General features: G+C 36.5%; 2 protein-coding genes across 6 annotated transcripts in view; one reads left to right on the top strand and one right to left on the bottom strand.

Annotated features, from left to right (window-relative positions):
- The window catches only part of aspg (asparaginase homolog), a 39,106-nt gene that overhangs the window by 12,281 nt on the left and 2,807 nt on the right, over positions 1-24,018 (top strand). For 3 of the 5 annotated variants that reach the window (XM_079852968.1, XM_079852967.1, XM_079852965.1), the window contains exons 1-15: positions 9,899-10,193; positions 12,578-12,704; positions 15,243-15,354; positions 15,639-15,764; positions 16,696-16,779; positions 17,214-17,340; positions 17,874-17,986; positions 18,156-18,341; positions 18,415-18,528; positions 19,444-19,563; positions 20,770-20,865; positions 21,112-21,275; positions 21,836-21,922; positions 22,780-22,879; positions 23,637-23,708. In XM_079852968.1, coding sequence (XP_079709094.1) covers positions 9,941-10,193; positions 12,578-12,704; positions 15,243-15,354; positions 15,639-15,764; positions 16,696-16,779; positions 17,214-17,340; positions 17,874-17,986; positions 18,156-18,341; positions 18,415-18,528; positions 19,444-19,563; positions 20,770-20,865; positions 21,112-21,275; positions 21,836-21,922; positions 22,780-22,879; positions 23,637-23,708 — 1,881 coding nt within the window. In that variant the 5' untranslated portion in view covers positions 9,899-9,940. Of the gene's footprint in view, positions 1-9,540; positions 9,707-9,898; positions 10,194-12,577; positions 12,705-15,242; positions 15,355-15,638; positions 15,765-16,695; positions 16,780-17,213; positions 17,341-17,873; positions 17,987-18,155; positions 18,342-18,414; positions 18,529-19,443; positions 19,564-20,769; positions 20,866-21,111; positions 21,276-21,835; positions 21,923-22,779; positions 22,880-23,636; positions 23,709-24,018 lie in introns of those variants that run through there. The other 2 variants (XM_079852969.1, XM_079852966.1) reach the window with 2 other exon arrangements.
- arf6b (ADP-ribosylation factor 6b) lies at positions 6,436-8,540 on the bottom strand. The gene is made up of 2 exons (XM_079853834.1): positions 8,454-8,540; positions 6,436-8,262 (listed from the first exon to the last, which is right to left on the bottom strand). The coding sequence occupies exon 2, from the start codon at positions 7,605-7,607 to the stop codon at positions 7,080-7,082; it is 528 nt and encodes a 175-aa protein (XP_079709960.1). The 5' UTR covers positions 7,608-8,262; positions 8,454-8,540; the 3' UTR covers positions 6,436-7,079.

The raw sequence follows: 24,018 nt of genomic DNA, 5'->3' as shown, positions 1-24,018 counted from the left end.
ATTGCATTTTACCAAAAACAAAGAAAAAAAAAGAAAATTGGATTATAAACAAAGCAAATAATTTTTTTAAAAAAAAAAAGTCACCACCACGATTAGCAGATTTTCCGGGGCGCTAATAAAATGTTCTGTGTGGCATTTCTAGTGTGAACTGAGTGTTTACTATTATCAAGAGTTCACTCATCTAGTCTGAGCACAGTCACATTTAACAGAAATGCTACAGAAATTATATTAGATTACAGTTCTGCATGCACGAAGTATCGGTTCAGATGACGGCATTCGTCATTGTTAAACTATAGACTCACAAGGACAGGTTTGATCTGACCAGCCCTCTGAACAGAATGAAACAGAATCTGACTCACTCATACTCACACTTTACAGTAAGAGTCTCGTAAGACTGTTGCTATAGCAATGGGAAAATCAAACAGGCCTCTGAATGAGTGTATTCTAGTGTAAAATGGGTGGGTCTGCATGTGCCCATGGTTACACCCTTTAACCAGAGTGAGTTACCACTGAAAGAAACGCCAACCGATTAACATGACATTAACGTACTTTGGCTCAGTGGGTTGACTCACATGTACAAACAATATCATGTTTGTAAGGACTAGACAGAGAAATGGGAAAATTATGCGAGGATGCTATGGCATGTTTGTTTCAATCAAAGCCCAGCTTTAAATATTGGCTTATGGGATTTATTGCGAATCAATTTTTTTTTTTTTGAACTCTCACTGGCTAACAGATCCATCAGTGAGTCACCTGGGAGGAACCTCATTGGTTACGTAATCCATCCATCATGTCTGAACAGTGAAACAACAATTCTCACATTCCGCCTTCCCATTCATCTACTTTCCCTCTGACTATTTTCCGCTCAGGAAATCCAGCTACAGAATTTCAAATATTCCCATAGGAATGCTTCCTCCAGCCAACAATCCTCCAGCTGCACAACATAAGCAGGACAAATTGTGAGAAGAAGTTGCTGCATAATGTAACCATCCACATAGGCGCTACCAAAGTGAAAGAGTATTCCAGTTTGGGAATGAATGGAGACTGGATTTGCTTGCAGTGAAATGGTTTATATGGAAAGATTTTATATGGTTTGGAAAGTGCCACAAAGTGTTCATTATATTCCTGAGAATGGAGCTGAGTCGGTGCTATTGGTGGTTTCCCAAGTCATCATTGCTAATATTGATCCTAGAGGTCGGCCTTTGACCTCTCCCACCATATCCAGTGTTATCCGAGAACATCTGCAGCTAAGGTTCACTAGGTTCAGAGTACACTGAATGTAAACACTGCACAGAGCCACTAACACATCACTGTACTCCGCACATATTCATGTGAGGTATTCTATTTCTGTGAAATTAGCATGAGTGTGAGCATTTATCATTGTGTTCATTTCCTACTGGCAAAACAAATAAGACAAAACATTTGGGAAACACATTCTAACTAAGTAACAATAATGATTTGACGCAGCAACACTAGTATGTTTTGCTTGTTTTTTTGTTATAAGTGAGAGATGAGGAAATAGCTTAAGGCTGGAATACACTACATGACTTTTGACCAAGTTTTTGGGTAACACTTTATATTGATGGTCGACTTTAGACATTCAACAAACTATCAGTAACTTTGCAACTACATGTCGTGTAGCAGTCATTAGAGTATTAGTAGACTGTCTGCTTAATATCTGCTAACACTTTATTGTCATGCTCACCAACAGACATTACTACAAGTAACTACGTCAACTTATTCTACTAACCCGAACCCTTAACCCTAACCTAACAGTCTATCCCCTGGTTTCACAGACAGGGCTTAAGACTAGTCCTAGACTAAAATGTAAGTCTGAGCTGTTTCCACTGAAATAAACTTGCACTGACTGATCTTAAAAATATATCAGTGCCTTTTTAGTTTTAAGATGCACATCGGTAATGTTTTTTTCTAAGCATGTTTATAAAAATTACTTAAATGTCCTAATTGATCTATGGTCTAATCCTGGCTTAGTCTAAGCCCTGTCTGTGAAACCGGGCCTATATGTAGTTGCAAAGTTACTTAAAGTTAGTAGAATGTCTAAAGTGGACCATCGAAATAGTGTAATCAACATTTGCGATAAATAAATAATAATAATAATAATACTTGCACCATTATACTTTCAGGTCTTCTGCAAAATAATCATGGACATATTCAAATATTTTTTTTATATTCATGTGAAAAGATTTCCACCTGTTTTAATAGCAGCCCATGTATAGATGTAGTATAGAAATGTCACAGATGCACATATGGAAAATAGCTTCTACATGACAAAGTATTAAGTATTGCAGTTACCAAACCTGTCCTACAGAAACTAGTGTACAAAACCAACAGTCAAGCTGTACAAACAATCATATTTACTCTTACTGGAAAGGTTAGTGTGTTAGGTTGGTTGATAAGACCACAAAGGGACACACAATAATGACCATAATTATGAACAGTAACTAAGAACATTGTGGCATCGGTCTAACAACAAACTACATAAAACTTAGACTTCATCTATAGAAATACACTTAATGTTAGACAGTAACATTACAATCTTTTTTTTGAGGAGGGGCAATTATAATTCAGCAGAATAGAATACTTATTGTTGTGTCCTGCTGCAAAAGCCAACTAAAGCCCTTATCCATTTAGCTTTTTCTGACATGATCATTTCATTCTAAAAGAACAATGAATCAATACTATAGTCATATAACTGAAACTCTTCCCGAATTACTTTGATGCGGAACATCACACTGATGCCAGACTGAACAGAGAGAACCACAACTTAAATTGTAACAGAAAAATAATTCTACAAGCAATACAATAGAATATGTAAACTTTTAGAGGAACAAACAGTTTAATTCAATTAGAGCTGCAAGTCCAGGAAAACACATAACCCTTTACTTGTTTTGATAAATATATTTTTAATAAGTCACATTCTGATTCATTGGGTACTTGTCCTCAATGTATTAGGGTATGTTGAGCATTAAAGGGATATCACCCAAAATGAAAATTCTGGCATCATTTACTCATCCTCTTGTTGTTCCAAACCTGTATGGATTTCTTTCTTCTGCGTAACACAAAAGATATTTTGAAGAATGTTGGTAACAGTTTGGGTGACCATTGACTATTGTGTGTGTGTAAGTTTGGAAGCATTACTATTTTTAATGTTTTTGAAAAGTCTCTTATGCTCATCAAGCCTGCATTTATTTGATCAAATATACAGGAAAAAAAAACAAAAAAACAAAAACAAACATTAATATTGTGAAATATTATTTTAATTAAAAATAATAGTTTTCTATTGTAATATACTTTAAAGTATAATTTATTTATGTGAAGACTGGAGTAATGGCTGATGAAAATTCAGGTTTGCATCAGTGTCACATGATCCTTCAGAAATCATTATAATATGCTGATTTGATACTCAGTTATTATCAATGTTGGAAACAGTTGTGCTGCTTAATATATATATACATATATATTTACATATGATACTTTTTTCAGGATTCTATGATGAATAAAAACTTAAAAAAGAACAGCATTTATTTAAAATAGAAATATTTTGTAACAATATACACTACCATTCAAAAGATTGAGGCCAGTCATTTTTTTCTTTTTTTTTTTTTAAGAAATTATTTTTATTTAGCAAGGATGTATTAAATTGATATAAAAGTGATAGTAAAGATTTGTATTGTAAGAAAATATTTCTATTTTGAATAAATTCAGTTCTTTTTAACTTTTTATTCATCAATGAATCCTGAATAAATGAATACATTTTTTTTTCCAACACTGATAATAACTGAGTATCAAATGATGCATATTAGAATGATTTCTGAAGGATCATGTGACACTGAAGACTGGAGTAACGGCTGATGAAAATTCAGCTTTGCATCACAGAAATAAAGTAGAAAACCATTCTTTTAAATTGTAATAATATTTCACAATATTGTATTTTTTTGTTTTTTTGGATCAAATAAATGCAGGATTGATGAGTGTAGGAGACGTCTTTCAAAAACATTAAAAATAGTGTTGTTTCCAAAATATTGACAGATACTGTATAATATTTTATAAGTCATACAGGTTTGGAACATATGAGAGTAAGCAAATGATGACAGAATTTTCATTTTTAGGAGAACCATTTCTTTAATATGACACAGTAATAAGACACTGCACAAGGTGGTCTTCTTTCTTCTTTTGCACTTGCGTGTTAAAGATTTGACGTGGTGTTTCGTTTACACTGGTATTCTGAGGGGTGCATTTTTGCCCTCTTACACATAGAGACAACTATTAATAGTGTCTGTGTCATTAGCACAACGCCGGCATCAGCAGAGCCACATGAGCACCACCCAACTGACATCACACTGACCACTTCCCTTTAGATATGACAATGAAACCAGCTCGGCACTAAAAGTTCCTGAGCAGGCAAACACGCACACACTGAGAATGAGGAAAAACTGCTGATATGAAAATGGAGAGGAAACATTTGTCACTGTATATTTGCCTTAATTTATCATGTGTGTGTATATAACAAAGTACTAGGATCCTTTCACATAACACAAGCATAATAAGCATTTCACATAATACACACATTTATATACTTTCTATTTAGGAAAAAAAGTACAATATTACGCAACCGTTTTAAACCTTGATCATTTTTTCTTTAGCAAATCAACATATTAGAATGATTTCTGAAGGAAGACTGTAATGATAATGTAATGATGATTTACCATCACAGGAATAAATTATATGCGTCCAAATAGAAAACATTTTAATTTGTAATATTTTATACTATGTTTTTACTGTATTTTTGATCAAATAAATGCAGCCTTGGTGTATGTGTGTGTGCGCATATATGTATATGTATATCCACACAAGATTTTGGATGAAACAGTCTAAAAAAGGGCATGAATGAGATCATCCACACTTTTGGCCTCCATAGTTATTCATAAACCCACATGCAGCACACACTACATGCCAATGAAGAAAGATAAGACGCAGCCATAAAGCACATGGAGTGTGACAATCAGCTGCTTTGTAATTCAAACAGTTCTGATCTTGTAAATGTGACTAACAAACATGCAAATGTCTGTATTTTGGTCTGACAGCGAGTCTCAACAAGTTGGACCACAACAGTAGCTGCTTTATCCCTCAGGATTGGCTACAGTATCTGCTCCTATGCCGTTAGTACAGTATTTCTCACTTTAAAAAGGAAGCGCTCCAAAACTTCAGCTAAAACAACCGTCGGCATGTCAGCAGTCGAGCTCATTTCCGGCATTGTGAGCGGCTGATGTGGCCCTTGTGGCTTCGACTGATTTGAATAGCGTCGAGTGTGAGAGAAGAAACAGCCTAGCGGTTTAACAATCATTCAAGATGGCGTGCAAAGCAACAAGTGAGCACAGCACTTGTTATTAACAGCTGTGTCAGCAAGAGCAGCATTTGTGGCGTCCAGCGCCGACCGCCCATTACTCTTGTGTGTGTGCAATAGTTTAGCAGCTGTGCGGCCTTTAGAGAGTTAGCGGGAGACATCCTGTTTTTACAGTGGGATTTGCTGGGGGGTGTGTAGAGCTGACCTGTTTCCAACACAGCTTATTTTGGGAGATTAACTACATTGTAAACATAACAAATATTTGCGATGAGACGTTAAAGGAAGATCCGAGTGTGCCGCACTGTATAAATGAAATCACTCACTGAAAGTGTGCCATTTCTCATGTTCCCTTTAGAAAGGTGTCTGGATTCCTGTGTGCAGAAGCACATGATGAGGTCAAACATTAAACCCAACACACATTCTTTACAATCTTATCTGCGGTGGATTCCAAAGTGCTCGGATTCCCAGGTTTGGAAAATTGTGTGCAAATACATATGGGCCTCAAACTCCGGGAAAGCAAACAGAAAAGATTTTCCATGTGCACTACCTAGAACAAAACAAAAAAGAATTTTCTAGAAAATGCTTAACACACTTTCCATCTGACTTTGCTTTGGCTTGGGTAAATGACGGTGGAAACTCCCGTGCATTGATAGGCATCAAAGACAGCATGAATTGGTCAGAACAAGAAGGAACTAAAAGCATTAAAATGACTAAGTTTAATTTGAAGTTACAATTACATAGCTGTTTCTGTACATGTTTCTCAAAATGATTAAAGCAAAGAGAGGAAATGAATAGAGTGAAACATTTCTCTCCAAAATGAAATCTTCAGTCCACTCTACCGCAAGCACTACACTTGAAATGCAAGAATGTAACAATCCCACATTTTAGAGACATATGAGTGTAAGTCAAAGACAATCTGGTCAATGCAATTAGCCTAAATGGTATTAGGGCTACAAAAGGCAACCCTCGATGTTTAAAAAATGAAGTCTCTTTAACATTGATCTTGTTTCGGGCTACACTGCAATGCAGACAAAAAAAACTTTCAGTGGATTTCCAAGCTTTCGAGAGCACAAGACATCACCGGTTTCGATTATGCTGTTTGAATATAAGTTATGTCTGTGGTAGTAAGCCCGCCTTCCACAATTAGACTCTTGCATAAAATGTTCCATGGATTCATTTACATGTTGATTATCATTGGATGTCAGTGATATCATAACTATGGCACGGTTTAAAACCTGTTACACCACATTAGCTACCTACGATTAGTATGCTACAACCTCCTCAGCAAAACTGTGCTTTGCTACAGTGGATGCCTGGACAGTTTGGATACTCGGTATAAAATGTCTTTAACACACTATTGGACTGTTCGCTGGAGAAAAACTTCATTTTTTGACTCTGAAATCTCAAAGAAAGAAGCTGTAGAAGAGACAACAAATATAGAAAACCTACAATCAAACAAAAAAATAGATAATCTTCATTCAGGAATGCTTTATCATGTTAAGCAATAGTCCAAGGTGTGTGACACGGCTGTGTCACAGTAGACAGGAAACTAAAAGCAAGCCAAACCCATTACGTTATTTCAAAAAAAGGGTCATTTGAAAACTAACCAAAAATAAATGTTAACTCTAAATCAAAACAGCACAAATATTGGGTGATGTCATCTGATTTTCCCCATATTGAGTTCATTTGTCCTAAACAGTCAGTGCCAGTATCATTAAGACTTGTAGTTAGATGTTAACCAAGTTAAGCCTTCGTACAGTCCATCTCCGGTGGTCGCACATGAGGGCTGCACGTACCAATTCCTATCTCGGATGCGCGTCAGTCCCAGCTTCTCCTGGATCTCGTGCGGCTTCATGGCGTCCGGCAGGTCTTGCTTGTTGGCGAAAATCAAAATGATGGCGTCCCGCATCTCACGGTCGTTGATGATGCGGTGGAGTTCCTGCCTGGCCTCGTCAATGCGATCTCTATCAGCACAATCCACCACAAAAATTAACCCCTGCGTGCCAGTGTAGTAATGTCGCCAGAGGGGACGGATCTTATCTTGTCCTCCCACATCCCACACGTTGAACTTGACGTTTTTGTAGGTGACCGTCTCCACGTTGAAACCGACAGTTGGGATGGTGGTCACGGACTGGCCGAGTTTCAGCTTATAAAGGATGGTGGTTTTCCCTGCGGCATCCAGACCGAGCATCAATATTCTCATCTCCTTGTTGCCAAATATCTTTGACAGCATCTTCCCCATTTTGCAAACTGTTCATAAATGGTTACTTCCCTCCAAAAGAAAAAAAAAAGTTTTATATGGGTAGTTCAAAGGCAAAATAAATGGGCTTTTTCTTTTTTTTAAGATTTCTTCTTGGGAATGTCAAATTTTAGAAGTGAAACAGAACACGTGTGTAAAGTTATCACGAAGCTGGGCATAAAGTCACTGTTAATAAAATGTATTTCTAGCCGATACGGGCCACTGTTCCGCTGATTAAATGACAGTAAGTTACTGAAAACTTTCAGTACTAGACGAAAAGGTCAAAGCTCGATTTGCAGCGCTTTTGCTTCAGATGTAAGTTAGGGAGGTGCCCGTTTGAAAAATGCCACACTCACTATTAATCCACAGAGATGTGACAAAAGCAGCGATTTTTTCGATGCTTTTCCTGTGGCTGTTAAGTGCTGAGGCCTCTTTAAGAGCCTGCGGTCTTTCAAGACTTCCTCTTGGCGTGTGAATGTCCGTCTCGGGGGCTCTCTCACGTCCGTCCCCCAAAAATGTAACCGGATAGCAGCTGAAGACGTTCAGAGCCTCGGCGGAAAAGCGTTCATTTGGCCGGCCGGTGGGTCTGTCATCTGGACCGTCTGAAGCGGAGCCGCATCGATTTCAACCGTCCTGAATTCGACTGTCTCACGTGTCCCTGAGAGACAAGAGAGGCTCAGAGGGAGTGCCAGAAAAGAGCAACTTAGCCTGCTAGCTTAGCCGTCCGAACAACCCACACAAAATCACCACCACAGACTTTTTACACATATTTTCGACAGGATATGTAAAATATAACAATTAACAAGTTATTTTCATTCATTTTAGAGCGACTAAATGCGTTTTAGTTACCTGCGGAGGGCCACCATTCTCTAGCAGTCTCAACCCCGGTGTTCACTCCTAAAATCAGCCGAGGTCTGTGTGAAACTGACTACGTCAACGCAAACCAGCGGAAATGGCCGTTACAGCCCGTATTTCATAATAAAGGTCTTTGCAAACGTCAAACCCTCACATGTTCTTGTTCTGTATTATCCTTTTTTTTTTTTTTTTTTACAGTCTATGGTATTATCTCTTTTTTTAGTACTGAATTTTAATTATGTAAAAAAAAAAAAAAATTCTTTACTCTAAAAAACACATTTCAAAATACACATAGGCTACAATATCACATAATCTGAGAAAACGTGTTACTTAGCAATAGCGACGGTAGCCTATTATTACAATACAATAACAACACTAACAGACAAATCTACTCTAAAAGTGAACTGAAAAAAGATCTTAAGCAATAAACCATTTATGAATTATGAATGGCTTAAGGGATAACCATAAGGGATAACCATAGGGGATAACAAGTCAAAATTACAGTTCTGTCATTATTCACCCACCCTCATGTCGTTTTAAAACTACACAAAACGGTGAACACAACAGGAGATATTTTGAAGAATGTTGGTAGCCAAACCATTCTGGTGACCATTGACTTGTAACAAACAAACAAGGCATCCACCTAGACCCATAACTCATGAAGACTGAAGACAGTCACTTGTCACCATCTACTGGCTCAACAAAGTAACCTACAGAAAGAGTCACTATTAATCCCCACATCTATAGATCAAACATGAAAAACGAGAGTGATACAGTATTCTGGCGTTGATTATAACAAGATTATAAAAAATCTTTTACTGTCTATGGGCGAAGCCGAAGCCGGTTTCATATGTTTTGTGTGCAAAGGCAAGCGCGTAAGAACACGCTTAATGGCCCAATGTAAAATAATGAAAACCAGGACATTTTCATCACTTTATAAAAAACAACCAGGACGTGAAAACAGGACATGTCCTGGGAAAACAGAACGTTTGGTCACCCTAGGTTAATATAACACTAGAGATCTTAATCACAAAGTGATAGTGTTCAGAAAGGTCGAGAGGCGGCCCAGGTAGGTTAACTATTCTTGCAGTCAGAGTAGATACACTAGTGTCAACCAACACCTGGTGCATAGGGGATTTTTTTGTTTGTTTTTTACCACAGTGGTCAAGGCTACATGAATAAACATGGCAATTCATGAATGAACTTGTTACTTCAACTAAAATGACATGAGTTCTTCTCATTGCTTGGTAAGTCTAAGGTTTGAGAAAACATCTCACGTCTCATTATTTATTGTTATCATTGTTTATTATTATTATTATTATTTCAAATAATTGTTCCGATACTGATACGTTCATTTGTAATTTTGTACGGTCATTTGTGTATCAGCATGTGTATCAGTGTTCAAAATCGATGCGCTGTCTCTTTAAGAAACCGCGTCGTTGGGTTTTGGGACAGACACACACGACATTAGTGTGTCCGATATGGCTGAATGCAAACACACTACCTCTGCTAAGTCTTCAACAAGCATGACCTCGTTAGGTCGAGCTCTTTCTCGCAGCAGGTTAAATCAGTCTGATGTGTTTCAGTCGCAGATATCTCTCAGCCGGAGCGCCACGGGTCAGAGCAGGAGGTTCTCCAGCAGCTCGGAGTCTCCTGATCACAGCCCCAATGTCGAGGCGAGGGTCCTGGTCATAAACACCGGCGGAACCATCGGCATGACGTATCATAATAACGGTAAACACTATCATCAGCGCACACACACCTGCATATATTCCACACTAGGAATATATATATATATATATATATATATATAATATGGTTAAAATGTTTTTATATATAGACTACAGGGTGTAAATATTAATGCATGGGTCTTAGGAAGTAATAATTATCTTTAGGATGGAACTGGAATGCATTAATGCTGTTATTGATATCAATAATATTAATATCAAACCAGGTGGCATCTGTAAATAAACAATTTTGTGAGCATGGATGCCATGACTTAACTAACCTGTAGCTACCATGATGTAGGCTATTTATTTTAAATAAAATGTATTATAACTGAATAATTCAGTTAAAATATATACTAATTATATATAATTACTGAATTATAATAATTCAGAATAATTTTGTGAAAAATTTTATATCTTACAATAAATGCCACTTGATTATGCACAAATGTTATTTTTTTAATGTTTACATAAAGGTCTCTTTGGGACAGTCTGTTCGATTATTTGCTTCAAGTGAAAACTAAAATAACAGTACAGTAAGACATGCAAACAACTTCACATTGAGTGCTAAAACATGAATTGTCATGAACCTGTTATGCATTTATTTGGTGAATGACTTGGTAATTTCATCTTTAATTTGCCATCGTCAGTCTGATTTTTATTATTATCATTTATTATGATTTCATGAATTTAAAGCATGACTTGTCCAGCCAATGAGAATATTTTTGTTTTAAGTTTAAAATGTTTTTTTTTTTTTTTTACGTTTTAAATAAAGCAATTGCTGCATCTTCAGTGGATGTATATTAAAAGCAGGATCCATATCAATGGATGTATATTAAAAGCAGGATCCATATCAATGGATGTATATTAAAAGCAGGATCAATATCAATGGATCTGTATTAAAAACAGGATGCATATCAATGGATGTACATTAAAAGCAGGAATGGATTACACAGCTGAAAGTCTGAATAATGCACACTTGGTGACTTGATTATGTAAAGTAATAAATGGGAATGGGAAGAGTGCTTTAAGAGTGCTTGAAGAGGATGCTGATCTTGTTTTATGACTTAATTAGCAAATTCTATGAATATGGTTAAATATTTGCCTTCTTTAAACAGATGTTTGTCTTTTCTGACACTGGCCATCTTATCTAAAATGAACACTGATAAAAAAGGATAGCATCTTTTAAAGGATTTGCAAGGTCAACAAAAACATTCAGCTCTATTTATCAGAGTTCAAGGACAGAGAGTACATAACAGAAATATAATAAACACTGACTTTTTCTACCCTAAATTGGTTTTTATCTTTCATTCTGCCATAAACAGGCTCTGTGAAAATCAACCTTCATGTGGACAGAGGTTCTGTTTGAAAGTCCTGTGGGTTATTTTCTTCCCCAGTGGAAACCTGGACACATTTTGTTCCAAGACTCTACAGTTCCATACAACAGCTGGTTTGGCTTGTTGAACACATGAACAACACTAGTCATATGGGAAACTGTCCGCTGCTTTTTTCTGTAGACTCTAACTTCTGTAGACATGTGCCTGATGAAGGTCATGAGACCGAAACGTTGCCAATAAATATTTGTCATACGTTTTTGCAAGTACAGATAGTGTGCAGGAGTTTTTTTTTTTTTTTTTCTGTAGACTCCTGCCATTACGGGTCTGCATGATGCAATTTTAAAAAATTTCCTCTCCGGCCATCAAAAAAGAGATTTTTGATTAGGTTTTTAGTGTTTCGGCGTACATTTAACTTGTACCACGTAGTTAGGCCTTTCATGATCATTAATTTTGTGTCGACGATTAATTGTCATACAAATAATTTGGATTTTTTGATAATTAAATTTTTGATTTTTACTTTGAATCGTATATAATATATGCTAATAAAAAATATAATTAAATAGGCCTAAATATTATAATATGATATAATATTAACTTTATGTGCTTTGTGTACAGTTTTTTAATATTCTTTGGCAAAATGTGATTGAAATTTAAACTGCACAATTTTTGTGTTTATTAATTATTAGACCGAATAGACTGAATAACCACTATCATATGATTAATCAATAATCATGACAGGTCTACACATAATTATTTCATATGTAAACCGTTTTTTCATTGAACTTCTAGCATAAATAATACAAAATTAGTTAGATACAATATTTTTTTTATTCTAATCTGTAAAAGGGAATGTGGTTCAAAATGTGTAAAATTATACAATATTAGCATAGTATACGCAGTTTAAAATATTCAAGATGGTTATTTTGGCTTCATTGCTGATGCTGAATTCTGGTCAAAAGAACCCGAGGGATGCAAACATGAAAATCCATGAAAAACATATGAATTTGTTGCATTTATTCATAACTTTTTACAGGCTTTTCTTCTATATTTGCAGTTTTGTCTCCAGAACCTAATCTTGTTGAAACTCTACGCAAACTCCCTGTTCTGCACGATGAGCAGTACGCACAGCATACCAGACTGTATGACTACTACAAGCCTGCGGAGAACACGCTGGTGCTGCGGTAAGTTCCCACACAGACGCACACAGATGTGCCATCAAGTTAGAAATTTGGAGGTGTTGTCCTATTTATAGATCCAGACACTAATTACATCCATCTATTTCTATACAAAATACAGGTTTGAATGGTTGGTTTCTACTTTAATTACAGTTTGAATGGAATAGTTCTATATATATATGTATGTGTGTGTGTGTGAGTGTGTATCATATATATACAGTGCAATGCATAAGTTAATACACCCATGCTAAAGTTGACTAAAAAGAGGAATAAAAAATCATATTTTGGAAATTGAACTTAATGCCTTAATTTAAAAAATTAGGAAAAATCCAACCTTTTAGGACACCAATTTTCTTTGTGAATGAATAATGTATCGTAAATAAATAAATGTTCTTCCTTAAAATACATGGTGCATAAGTGTGTACACCCTATGTTAAATTCCCATAGAGGCAGGCAGATTTTTATTTTTAAGTATTTTTTTTTTATTAATTTTTAGGATACTATGCATCCTGATAAAGTTCCCTTGGCCTTTGGAATTAAAATAGCCCCACATCATCACATAGCCTTCACCATACCTAGAGATTGGCATGGAGTACTTTCCATAAGATCATCTCTCAATGCAAATCAAACTAGCTTTTAGGCTAACTGAAATAAAACCATGCCAATCTCTAGGTATGGTGAAGGCTATGTGATGATGTGGGGCTATTTTAATTCCAAAGGCCAAGGGAACTTTATCAGGATGCATAGTATCCTAAAAATTAATAAAATAAAAATACTTAAAAATAAAAATCTGCCTGCCTCTATGGGAATTTAACATAGGGGTGTACACACTTATGCACCATGTATTTTAAGGAAGAACATTTATTTATTTACGATACATTATTCATTCACAAAGAAAATTGGTGTCCTAAAAGGTTGGATTTTTCCTAATTTTTTAAATTAAGGCATTAAGTTCAATTTCCAAAATATGATTTTTTATTCCTCTTTTTAGTCAACTTTAGCATGGGTGTATTAACTTATGCATTGCACTGTATATACTCTTTTATAATATAAATCTAAATAATATAAATCTCTTTTAAAAATAAATAAATAAATCAATAAATTATTGAAATTGTCTTGTGGCCCATATGTAGGATGCTGTTTCTGTAATTTTTACACATCTGAGAATATTACATCCCCTATATGGGATGTATATGTAATTGCTTAGCTACGTATATTTTCTGGTTAGTCTTAGCACAACGGTTATGGCTGTACAATAATTTTTCATGCTATTGAAAATGGCAGATGATTGATGGTAGGTTGAACTGTGTTTCTGCGTATTCCGTGTAATTTACTGTGGCATCGTTTAAAGGGATACTCCACTTTAAAATGAAAATTCTGTCATCATATACTCACCCTCATGTTGTTTCAAACCTGTATGAATTTCTTTCTTCTGCTGAACAGAAAGGAAGATATTTAGAAGAATGTCAGTAACCAGTCAGTTTCTGGTCTCATTGACTTAGTCAATTAGGCAATTGACTTAGGCAATTAATTTGCCAATCTTAAAGTTCCCCTATTATGCTTTTTCGAATATTACCTTTCATGCAGTGTGTAATATAGCTGTTTGTGAATGTTAAAGTTCTGCAAAGTTAAAGATCAAAGAATTCCTAATCCTAAAAGATAGAATTGAATCTGAACTGCCAAAATGAGGCATGAGCAATTCCAGTTTCACTTCCTGATAGAAACCTAGGTTTGTAACACATTTGTATAATGGTAGCCTATGATCTTCATTGGCTGCCTGTGAACAACATTTACTTTGACCCGTCCTCAAACACTCTAGTTATAGCTGAGGCCTGGAAGAGTTTGGTTCGTGTTGTTCGTGTTGTCAGAACTGTTTTCTGTGCATGCGCTTCCAAAGGATGAGGACTCGTGCTCGAATTTATGCAGTAAAAAACGACACCATCTGTTTGTATATCTGTGTATCAAGTGCTGAGGAAGATCTAGAGCTGAAATGCAAATATGGTAATATGCATTTTGTTTCTGACACACGCTGTAAGCGGTCAACCAATCATAACAGACTGGGCAATCTGACCACTCAGAGCAGAGTAGGCTCTCGGAAAGTTGGGGTTTAGAAAGACTGGATCATTGATCCAGACACTGAGAAAAGAAGTTATTCTGCAATGTATATTATGAGAAAATGAATGTGTCTTTTGAACTTGGAAGCATGTAAACCTTTTGTTGGAGACCTTCCCACAGCGATGAGCAAAGTCTGAAGTCTGCTGGCTCTCAACATTTACTCATCCATTGACGCACACATGGTTTTTGTTTTTGCAAATCAGTCAGACTCTTGCTGTCAATAAATAATCTATCCTTTTTTTCGTTTTTAGTTGATCTAGCTGAACTAACCCATGTTTACCTAATGGTCTTTGCTGGTTTAAATAAGAATTTTTGCTTTACCTTTAGAGCTTGTTGTAAATGTTTGGGTGCGTTTAAAAAAAAAAGAAAATCATAAACTTTAAAATTTTGCTGTTTTTTAATCATGTTCTCTCTTTTTTTCCACCCCAGACTGTCCAAACAGAATAAGAGGATTGTATATACAGTTTTAGAATACTCTCCCCTCCTCGACTCCTGTAATATGACCACAGATGACTGGGTCACTATTGGAAAAGACATCGAGGTGCTTCCTTTATAACCATCTTTCTGCTTACATTTAAAAAAAAAATTTCGCTGGGTTGCGAACGTGACTGAAATGGTCTCACTGTCGAGTACTGAGATAGACATGACTGAAAATACTGATTTGTGAACAGTATTATTTTTTTTATTTACTTTTTTTTTACAACAATTTGTAATTGTAAATCTTCGAATTTCTTGAAGGTAGATCAGTGAACAGGTCAACAATTTTTTAGTTGGTATGTTAAAATCAGCACGGAGATTTTGAAAGTTTTTTTCTCGTATTCACAGAAACACTATGAGCAATACGATGGTTTTGTCATCCTGCACGGCACAGACACCATGGCTTACACCGCCTCTGCCTTATCCTTCATGTGTGAGAATCTGGGAAAGCCTGTCATTCTCACTGGCTCACAGGTAATGTGTTTTAAATGGATCATTTACGCACCTTTGTGTTGCACAAATTGAGCATTTTAAGAGCGTTTTCAAACCTGTCTCGTTTGGAACGTTTTTTTTTTTTTTTGGAACCTGGTATGTTTCTCCCTAAGTTCGGTGTGTTTAGGCACATATGAACATGGCAATCGCGCTCGGATCCGCGCCAAAACAATCGCTCCGAGATCGCCTGAGCGAGGTGGTCTCTGCCCGAGTGAAAACTAACTCTGGGCCGGTTCGGTTGAGGTGAGAAAGCAATCTGACCCAACAGACCAACGAACCAAGCAGTATCATAATTCATTACGGGAAATGTGTTATACAGAAAGCAGTGTGAGGTAGCTTAGTTATCGTCTTTGAAAACTAAAGAGCATTATACATATAAAATTATAAAAATGGTTAAATATATATCATTTAGCAGAACGGGAATGACGGCTACATATAAGTGTTTGCTTGTGTCTCGACAGCTACAGATAAAGCCACAATAAGATCGCGAAGCGAAGATTTTGATCTGCTTTGAGTGTGTTTCGGAAATGTCACGCCCCTTACCATAACCGCGAGTTTCAACACACTACTAACGTAACTCAACCATGGCCCTTTATTTTGAGTATGCCTTGGGCGGGAATTATTCAAATGAAGGATATTGTGACGGGTCTGTTCTCGGAAGACAACTTAAGACTACAATCGAGGCATTTCAGGGAGTTCAGAATCAGTGAAATAGGGAATAACTCCCTTTGGAGTAACTTTGTGCTTTGTAACTTTGCAGACCTTTTTCATGCTCATTTAGCAACATTATTTGAAAATGTAAAAAAGCTTAGTAGGACCTCTTTTTAAAAGCTACACCCAGTATTAACATTTAACTAGTGGTCATCAAAAAAAGCATCATGTTAGCTTCACACAGCCATCTTGTATGTTGCAGGTGCCGATCTATGAGATGAGGAATGACGGGCGGGACAACCTCTTGGGGGCGCTGTTGATAGCAGGACAGTTTGTCATCCCTGAGGTGAGTTTCTCTGTCAGTGACTTGTTTGTAGCCATTACAAATGCATTTTAAAGACTCATGTTTTGGAGGATGTTAAGACTGCAGTTATAAAATAGTTGACAATTTCATTATAAATTAGTTTTAGCATTTAAAACTATTTAGCTTTTAAATAATTTTATTTTAAATATGGAAGATAGTTTTTAATAAAATACAGGAAAAAATACTTGATCAAATGTGGTTTTAAGTGTCCTTTGAAATGATTATGTTTTGCAGTACATTGTGTTTCTGCCATGCCAATGAAGCACATTAAAGATTCTTTGTTATAAAGGTTTTGTAATAAGAATAACATTATTGTAATAATTTTAGAATAATTATTATTGTTATAGAAAATAATTATAAAGAAGTTTAAATTGAGTAAAGGACCAGAAAAAAGCCCTTTGTGTCTTTCCTAACAGGTTTGCCTGTATTTTCATCATAAGCTGTACAGGGGAAATCGTGTCACCAAAGTGGACGCTGGAAGCTTTAACGCATTTACCTCACCAAACCTGCCGCCATTAGCCAATGCTGAAGTCGACATCAAAAGTGATTCCAGTTCTGACAACATTTATACACAGCCTTAATCCCATATGGGTCTATTTAAAAATGGAAAATACACACAAAATTTTATAATCAGTGCATATCAGTATAAATATATGTATATCAGTTCGATTTTCTTTTACATTTTAGTTAACTTTTTACTTCTTTTGTTGTGTGTTTTTGTCTTTTTTTATTAGTTTTTGCTTTTTTAAAATGTCTATAGTTTTTAATAATGTTTTATTTCAATATTAGTTTTAGTTTTTAGGACATTGAGGTAAACTAAATTGAAATGAGAAAATTTGCGTTGGCATTTTTTATTTTTAGTAACAAAAAAGTTTTTGGTTGATGGTTTTAGTTTGAGTAATAATAATAAAAAAGCTTTTTTAATCATTTGCTGTTCACTTTAAAAAAAACATAACAGGACATAGGACAGGAAACGTTGCAGGACACTGCTTGAAATTTTATATAAACCTTATTAGTGATACTGCAGTGTAATTTCTTTTATTCATATGTATTATGCTTTATTTCTTACTCTTTAGTTAACTGGGACACTGTGTGGCGAGCCAATACAACCGCCAAATTCACTGTCAACACACAACTGAACCGCAATGTGGGTCTCCTGCGACTCTTCCCAGGAATCACTGCTGATACAGTAAGGCCGTGTGGTAATGCCTGCCTTTATTTGACACATTTTTGCCAAATCTCTACATTCAGTGCATGAACATGTTCATTGTTTTTTTAGTAAATAATGACAGAAGTTTCATTTGTGGCTGAACTTTTGTAAGTTTCAGATGTTTAAATGAGATCCATTCTCTCATCAGGTCCGGGCCTTCTTGCAGCCTCCTATGGACGGGATCGTGCTGGAGACCTACGGCAGCGGGAACGCCCCTGATAACCGTGCAGACCTGCTGGATGAGATCCGTAAAGCGACCGAGAGAGGAGTCGTCATGATCAACTGCACCCAGTGTCTCCGGGGATCGGTCACTACCTCATACGCCACTGGCCAGGTATGGGAGTTTGCTTATGAAAGGCCTTATGTGTGTGTATTCCAGGAGTGTGTAATTTAATATTCCCTCTCAGGCTCTGAGTGATGCCGGTTTGGTCGCTGGGTGTGATATGACCCCAGAAGCTGCTCTTTCAAAACTCTCCTATGTGCTGGCAAAACAAAACCTCAGTACAGAAGAGAAGAAGAAGGTATGGAAAAATGTCAAAATACATTTAAACCACATTTGGGTCAGTAACATATACACTACCATTCTGAAGTTTGGGGTCAGTGATAAATCTTGTATTGCTGTTTCCACATAATATTAAGGAGCACAACTGTTTTCAACATTGATAATAATAATGAATGTTTCTTGAGCACCAAATCAGCATATTAGAATGATTTCTGAAGGATCATTTCACACTGAAGACTGGAGCCCAAAATCGGCTTAGCATCACAGAAATAAATTACATTTTAAAATATATCACAATTGAAAACAGTTATTTTACAATTTACTTTTTTAAATATAATAATATTTCACAATGTTACAGTTTTTTATTTATTTATTTTTTATCAATTTAGTGAGCTTCTTTCATTCAAAGAGACTTCTTTCATTGAACAAATCTTACCGACCCCAATTTTTTGAACAGTAGTGTATTAGTGAAAATCAAATTTAAAATACAAATGCTAAGTTCTTCGCCATATACTCCTTTAATGTTTGTTTCATATTATTTTTGACTTAAATACCATTTTCAAGAAAAGTTTAAGAAATTTCATGTGGTGTAACCATTTAGTAAATAGTACTAAAAATGTATTTTTCAAAGCTAATACGTTTTTTTTTTTTTTAATTACATGAATTATTTAATGTCACACTACGTGACCTTTTACAAAGTCTTCTTTCTTTTCTTTCTTTCTTTCTTTCTTTCTTTCTTTCTTTCTTTCTTTCTTTCTTTCTTTCTTTCTTTCTTTCTTTATGTTAGTTTTACCACATGAATTTGATTTGAATTTGAGTTTTTCCAAATAATAACAAGCAGTAAAGTAGTTTTATTGTAAATAATAATAATAATAATATAATAATTATTAGTTGTTGTAAATCACTTTAGTTAACCGTGTTATTTGTTCATAAGATGCTGAGTCGTAATCTGCGTGGAGAGATGATAGCTGACCTGGGCGGAGCAAAGCTTTCTCTCAGCGACAGTCGCTTTATTCAGGTCATCGCCAAGTCCCTCAGCATTAGCTGTAAAGAGGTAATGTAACCTGCACTTTCTCTCTTTCTAACTTTGTTTTGCTCCGGGGTGTGTGACTATTGACAACTATAACCAAAAAAATGAAATCCCAATTTTTCTGGGAATTTTGCTTATAACAGTAACTAGATGATATTTAACTGAGTGTTTCGGGTCGCCTTGTTTTCCGAGTACTATGTGTTCGGACATACTACTCTGTTGGCTTACTGTTTTTCGCATACTATATGTAGTAGGGAAGTATTTGATTTCGAATGCAGCGACCTGTCTTTATAAATGGGTCATTGAGTCATTCACTCTATGCTACTTTCAAAAACACTGAATCATTTTGTAACAGAACTGCTGAGTTTCGTACATAGTGTACATAACAAGGTTTCGCACCGTTGGAAAGTTTTCATAGTTATAACTTTTGGCGGAAGTACTGGCTTTTTGCCATCTTCATAGCCCAGGAACTGGGAACGATTTTGGGGGAACTAAATTAGCTCCTCCATCAAGTTCTAACCCAGAACATAAGGAACTCCCAGTGACTTAAGTGTACAGTACGTTGATTGGCAGAACATATGCCATACGAAACACCAGCACTCACCTTTTTTTTAAAACAGCTGTTTAAATGCAGTTTACATATACTTAGTCTGGATTAACATACAGAAAGCTAATGTTAATGTCATTTACCTGTTGCCTTTGTCTGCGGCGTTGTGTTCTTTTCTCAGCCTCTGATAGGTAGCACTGCATGTTGTCGTAGGAGTTTTCGTCTCTTAGCTCTCCTTTTTGCTCTTTCAATCACATAACTTATACATCTACATTCCATATCTGTTATCACAAAACCCACAACACACAACAAAAGCATAGCTATGTTCACTGCATCCTCCATCCTCCAGTTATTGAATGGCGTGCTTAAATGACAGCTGTCGGCTTAAATCACTTCAGAGTTCCTACTGGTGGTGTGAATGTAACCAGGAAAATGGCCCTAGGGGAACATTTAGTTCTCGGGTGGCTAGTTCCTAAAACTGAGTTCCTATAACTACCCGGTGTGAAAGCCCCTGTATAGTGTACACCCCTACTTGGAAGTGATTTCACTAAACAGTTGTGCCAGTTTGGTGCACTGTATTTTAGTATAAACTATGATGGTAACAAAACATACAACCATGTAAAGAAGCAGAAGAGGCTGTGATGAACAATTGTGATCAACTCTAATATTACTGATGTCCACAGGAGCTCGAAGCCATACGAGATGCACTAACTCCCACTCTGGTGTGCGTTGCTGCTAAGATCGGAGACACTGAAGCTTTAGAGGCCATAAGGGAAATGGTAAAATATTGATACATGTTTGGACACCCATTTAGAAGGGCAAACACTAACTGTAAAAAGTGGAATCAAGTAAACGGAGCATATTCTAAACATTGTACAGTTTGCGCTAATGCATGCATGCAACTTTTTTGTATTTGAATTTTTTTTTTTATTATAATAAAAACTTTATGTATGCATGCAAACAAGGCAGTATTAAATGCAGTCTAGCAAAATAAGATGCGGGTGATGACTCATGTTTCTATATAGGGCTCTGACTTGAGCATGGCAGACTATGATGGGCGCACTCCTCTCCACATCGCTGCATGTGAGGGGCATCTGAAAGTGGTGGAGTATCTGCTGAGTAAAGGGGCTACAGTCTATGCCAGAGATCGCTTTGGCGATACACCACTTCGCAATGCTGTTCGCTTCAGGTATGTCGGACTGATTTAAGTGTCCAAGTGTTTTTTGGGGCAACAAAAAGTAATTGCCATAATTTCAAAGTTTTGACTTAACTATTTGTAATTTATACAGTCTTTAAGGCGAACTAGACCATTGGTTTTAAACTGGTGGTTCCGACCTGTAAATGAGTTCTGATGCAACTCGCCATATAATCATTCATAGTTAGCATAGCATTTACTTACCCTCATTCCAAAACAATAGCTGTGTCCAAATTCAGAGGCTGCATCCTTCGAAGGATGCAAATTTCAAAGGCCACGTCAGCGGTGAAGCAATGAACGTCACTTCACACAATGAATCTTGGGATAGGATAGGCTGCGAAGGATCCACTCATCCTATCCTTTGTGGCCCAGGGAAAGATGGACTCATTTGTAGGCCGCATTAAAATGAGCCTTCGAATGCTGCCTTTGAAATATTCAGTCTCTGATTTGGGACAATGACCTTCTTTCTTCCGTAAAACACAAAAGGTGACTTGTAAGGTGAAGTCAGTTAAACACATGTGACTGTAAATGTCATTTTTTTTAAATGTCTGTAGGCATAAGGATGTTGTGAAGCTGCTGAGGAAGACTGGAGCTCATTTTTCTCGGGATGAAATGGTTGATGCTGGAACGGAGTTGTGCAGGTCTCATATTTCCTCTCCATCCATCCTTCTCTTATTGGTTTTATAAACTTGTGGACACAGCAATTTAATAAATGACACAAGTGTCAGTTTTATTTTTATTAGTAGTAGCAGTAGTACTTTTTTTTTATTATTATTATTTATTTATTTTTTTTATGGATTTATTTCATTACAATTTATCCGTTAAGTAGTATAGTTAAGCTTAGGGTGGATTTTTAAATGGCACATTATAGTTCAATGAATGTGCGGTCACAAATATGAGCATCTGTTTTTTTCATTTATGTAAGGGGTAATGCCCGACGAGGTGTCCATTAACAGAAATTAATGGACGACGCGGAGGCGTGAACCGTCCGACGCGAACCGCGAAGTCCATTAATTTATGTTAATGGACACCTCGAAGGGCATTATCCCGCTTATACCATGGCCACTTACGAAAGAAAGAAATATTTAATCAATTAATAATTCTTTAATGTGTTTTAGAGTAAAAATCGTGAGGGTTTTTATTTATTAAGTCGAGCACACTATTTAATATCTCCCGTATACAGGCGTTGCCAAGCAACGTGGCCACAGCGACCCGACCGCAGCAGTTGATCAGTGAGTTTGAGCCAGCACAATCATTTAGAACTGTCATCAGGCAAATTGACGGGACGCCTTTCCTAGGCGTACATTATCACTTTTTAATGGACACCCTGCAGCCAATCAGAATCGAGTATTCACCCAGACCATGGAATAATTATAATTAATGTACAGTACAGATCAGTGTATTGAGCACATACCAGAACAGTTTGTCTTCAGTTTATGAACTTCCTGTGATAAGGTTGATGATTGCCCATTTAGCTATTCTAATGTGTGTTTTACAGTCTTGCGGCGAGTGGCGACTTGGAAGGATTGGAGACTTGGCAGTTAGCTGGGGTTGATCTGTCCATGCCCAGTTATGATGGACAGACACCCATTGAAGTGGTGAGTTAATGATGGAGATCTGTGTGGAATACACAATTATAACCAAACATTTGATGCCTTCAGTGACATTTTATTCTTATAAATGTATGAATGGAGATACAAGACATTATTTGATGCATTGGCTAAAAAATGACTTCTGCATTGTCAAAGCAATGACAAATATGTATAATATATATAAATAATATATTTTAAAGATGCTTCCTGTAAATCAGGGGTGTCCAAAGTCAGTCCTAGAGGGCCACTGTCTGACAGAGTTTAGCTCCAACTTGCCTCAAAACCCCTGCCTGGAAGTTTCTAGAATACCTAGAGAGACCTTAGCTGTGTTTTACCCTCATTCACTATTCCCTACATTATTCCACTAATATAGTCTACTTGAAGGAGTAAATGAAAACGAGTGAGCGAATTCGGACACTGAGTGCGCCGGAAGGGAGACGCAGGAATTAATTTGGCATGACCTTCACAGTGCGGTATTCTCTGGCCGTTGAGTGTGCATCAGTTGTACTCTCGTTATTGTGGGGCATTATTGTATTGAATTAGTGCACTCAGTAGGGTTCGGACACCACTACAAATGGCTGTCCCCTCAAATACTGCCCTATGTAAGGTTATAGTGGGCGATTTCGGACACAGCCCTTTGATTAGCTGGTTCGGGTGTGTTTGATTGGGGTTGGAGCTAAACTTTGCAGGACAGTGGCCCTCCAGGAGCAGGATTGGACACCCCTGCTGCAAACTTTTATTAATGGGCTTCTCTCACATGTAGGCAAGAGCCACTGGATGTGAGGAGGCTATTAAGTTCTTACAACAGTACCTGTTGGCTCAGTACCAAACTCAGGTAGGGAACAAAAACTAATAAATACAGTAGTCAACATTTGAAGTGGATCAAAACCTTTCATCAAAGTTATACATGCATTTTGAACAATACCTTTTCTTGTCTTAGGACAACTTTGATGAACTTTTTTTATCCACTTCAAATGTTGACTACTGTACCAATTACATTTAAAAAATGCAACATTTCATGTAAAATGTCATGTGGTGCAACTCCTCAAAGACTTCATGATACTTTTAAATGAATGAATAATATATATTTTTTAACATATATTACATAAAATATTTTACAATCTTTACATTACATAAATATACTG

The sequence above is a fragment of the Squalius cephalus genome (assembly GCF_949319135.1).
Source record: "Squalius cephalus genome assembly, chromosome: 20".
Taxonomy (NCBI): Eukaryota; Metazoa; Chordata; class Actinopteri; order Cypriniformes; family Leuciscidae; genus Squalius; species Squalius cephalus.
The sequence above is the reverse complement of the archived record's forward strand: the minus strand, read 5'-3'. Positions and strand labels throughout refer to the sequence as shown.